The sequence below is a fragment of the Colletotrichum abscissum genome (genome assembly GCF_030869225.1).
Source record: "Colletotrichum abscissum strain IMI 504890 chromosome Unknown Scaffold_496.1, whole genome shotgun sequence".
In the NCBI taxonomy this organism is placed as follows: Eukaryota; Fungi; Ascomycota; class Sordariomycetes; order Glomerellales; family Glomerellaceae; genus Colletotrichum; species Colletotrichum abscissum.
Genome location: NW_026850427.1, coordinates 1 through 1,181, shown reverse-complemented (window position 1 = coordinate 1,181; position 1,181 = coordinate 1). Strand labels below are relative to the sequence as shown.

The following is a 1,181-nucleotide window of genomic DNA, read 5'->3' as shown; positions in this document are numbered from 1 at the left end:
ATCTAGTCGCATCGCGTTGTACCAGTCTGAACGCGTATACTTGGTGCGCACGCCGAGCATATGCCTCATGAGGTCCGGGTCGCTCGTCACAACGTCGTTTGGACCGACGCGAACAAGAGATCCTGTGAGAGGAGTCAGCGAGCGTCGTGAACGACACTGAGAACAGTCGTAAGCACCATATTTGAGGCCGGCCTCGTAGAACTTGAGGTGCATGCTACCGCTATACACGGCACGTAAAAGCCACCAAGGGGAGAATCCGGCAGAGGGGGGGCCGGGGATGTGTCGTAGTCGTAGATACTGGTGAAGGATGAGCGTGGCAGCGTACAGGAACGGCCCCCACATAAAGATGGTCGTGAAGGCGGCAACACCCATGGCGGAGGCAAGCTGATTGCGCTGGCTGCGTGAGCCCTTGGTGGGTAGCTTTGGCTGATGGATAATAAGAGCAAGGACGGTAGGTCAGTGGTTGTTACTCCGTCTCTGGTATATACCGGGAAGTCTACGGATAGGGTGGTCTGGGGAGGAGACCTTAAACGATTCTTGAAAAGGGCTGTACGCTGTACAGTATACATACTTCATGGAGCCCATGACATGTCTTGTGGAATAGACATAGGTCATGGTGTCGTGGCAGATGCGATCACGGGCAGTTCTGGGTGTCTTTGCCCAAATCGACCCCTCCATGATGCAGCTGGTGTGGGTTCAGCGAAGTGAGAAACACCACTGCAAAATGTGGCTCTGTGTGCCGCGGGGATGGTTTGGGTTCTTTCGACCCTATGTACGGCGTGAACATCGAGCAGCAAAGTCAACGGCCTAAGAAGCTGAATTGGGCAGCCATGTACCGGACCTTTGTCACCGCTTCTGGATCTTGCGCAAAGCGGTACAAGTATGAAAAGACATCGCGTCAATACCTGTCTGCCATCAGACCGACGTACGAACTCTCGCATTCGTCTCGCCGTAACAATGGGCTGTAATCCATCGAGACCTCTCAATGGCTCACAGACAGACGTAGGCCAGAACCTGTCCACGCACTTTCCGCTCACCGTAACTCGTCCGCCTGGATACTCATACAATGAGCACAACGAAGCGTGTCGCCTTCTACGGCCTTGGGCTGTGCGAGGCGCAAAGTCCCGCAGCTTCATGTTCGTTGTTCATGTCATCAACAATAGTTTGCTAGATAGGTCGCA

The 1,181-nt window shown here is 54.1% G+C and overlaps 2 protein-coding genes across 2 annotated transcripts; one reads left to right on the top strand and one right to left on the bottom strand.

Annotated features, from left to right (window-relative positions):
* CABS01_17232 (cytochrome P450) lies at nt 1–372 on the bottom strand (the record flags this gene model as incomplete). The annotated part of the gene is made up of 2 exons (XM_060550559.1): nt 1–122; nt 177–372. Coding segments are annotated over 2 exons (318 nt in total), but the record flags the coding sequence as incomplete, so codon positions are not given.
* Nucleotides 347–708, top strand: CABS01_17231 (uncharacterized protein; the record flags this gene model as incomplete). The annotated part of the gene is made up of 2 exons (XM_060550558.1): nt 347–379; nt 442–708. The coding sequence occupies 2 exons, from the start codon at nt 347–349 to the stop codon at nt 706–708; spliced, it is 300 nt and encodes a 99-aa protein (XP_060394334.1).
* Nucleotides 709–1,181: the final 473 nt, after the last annotated feature.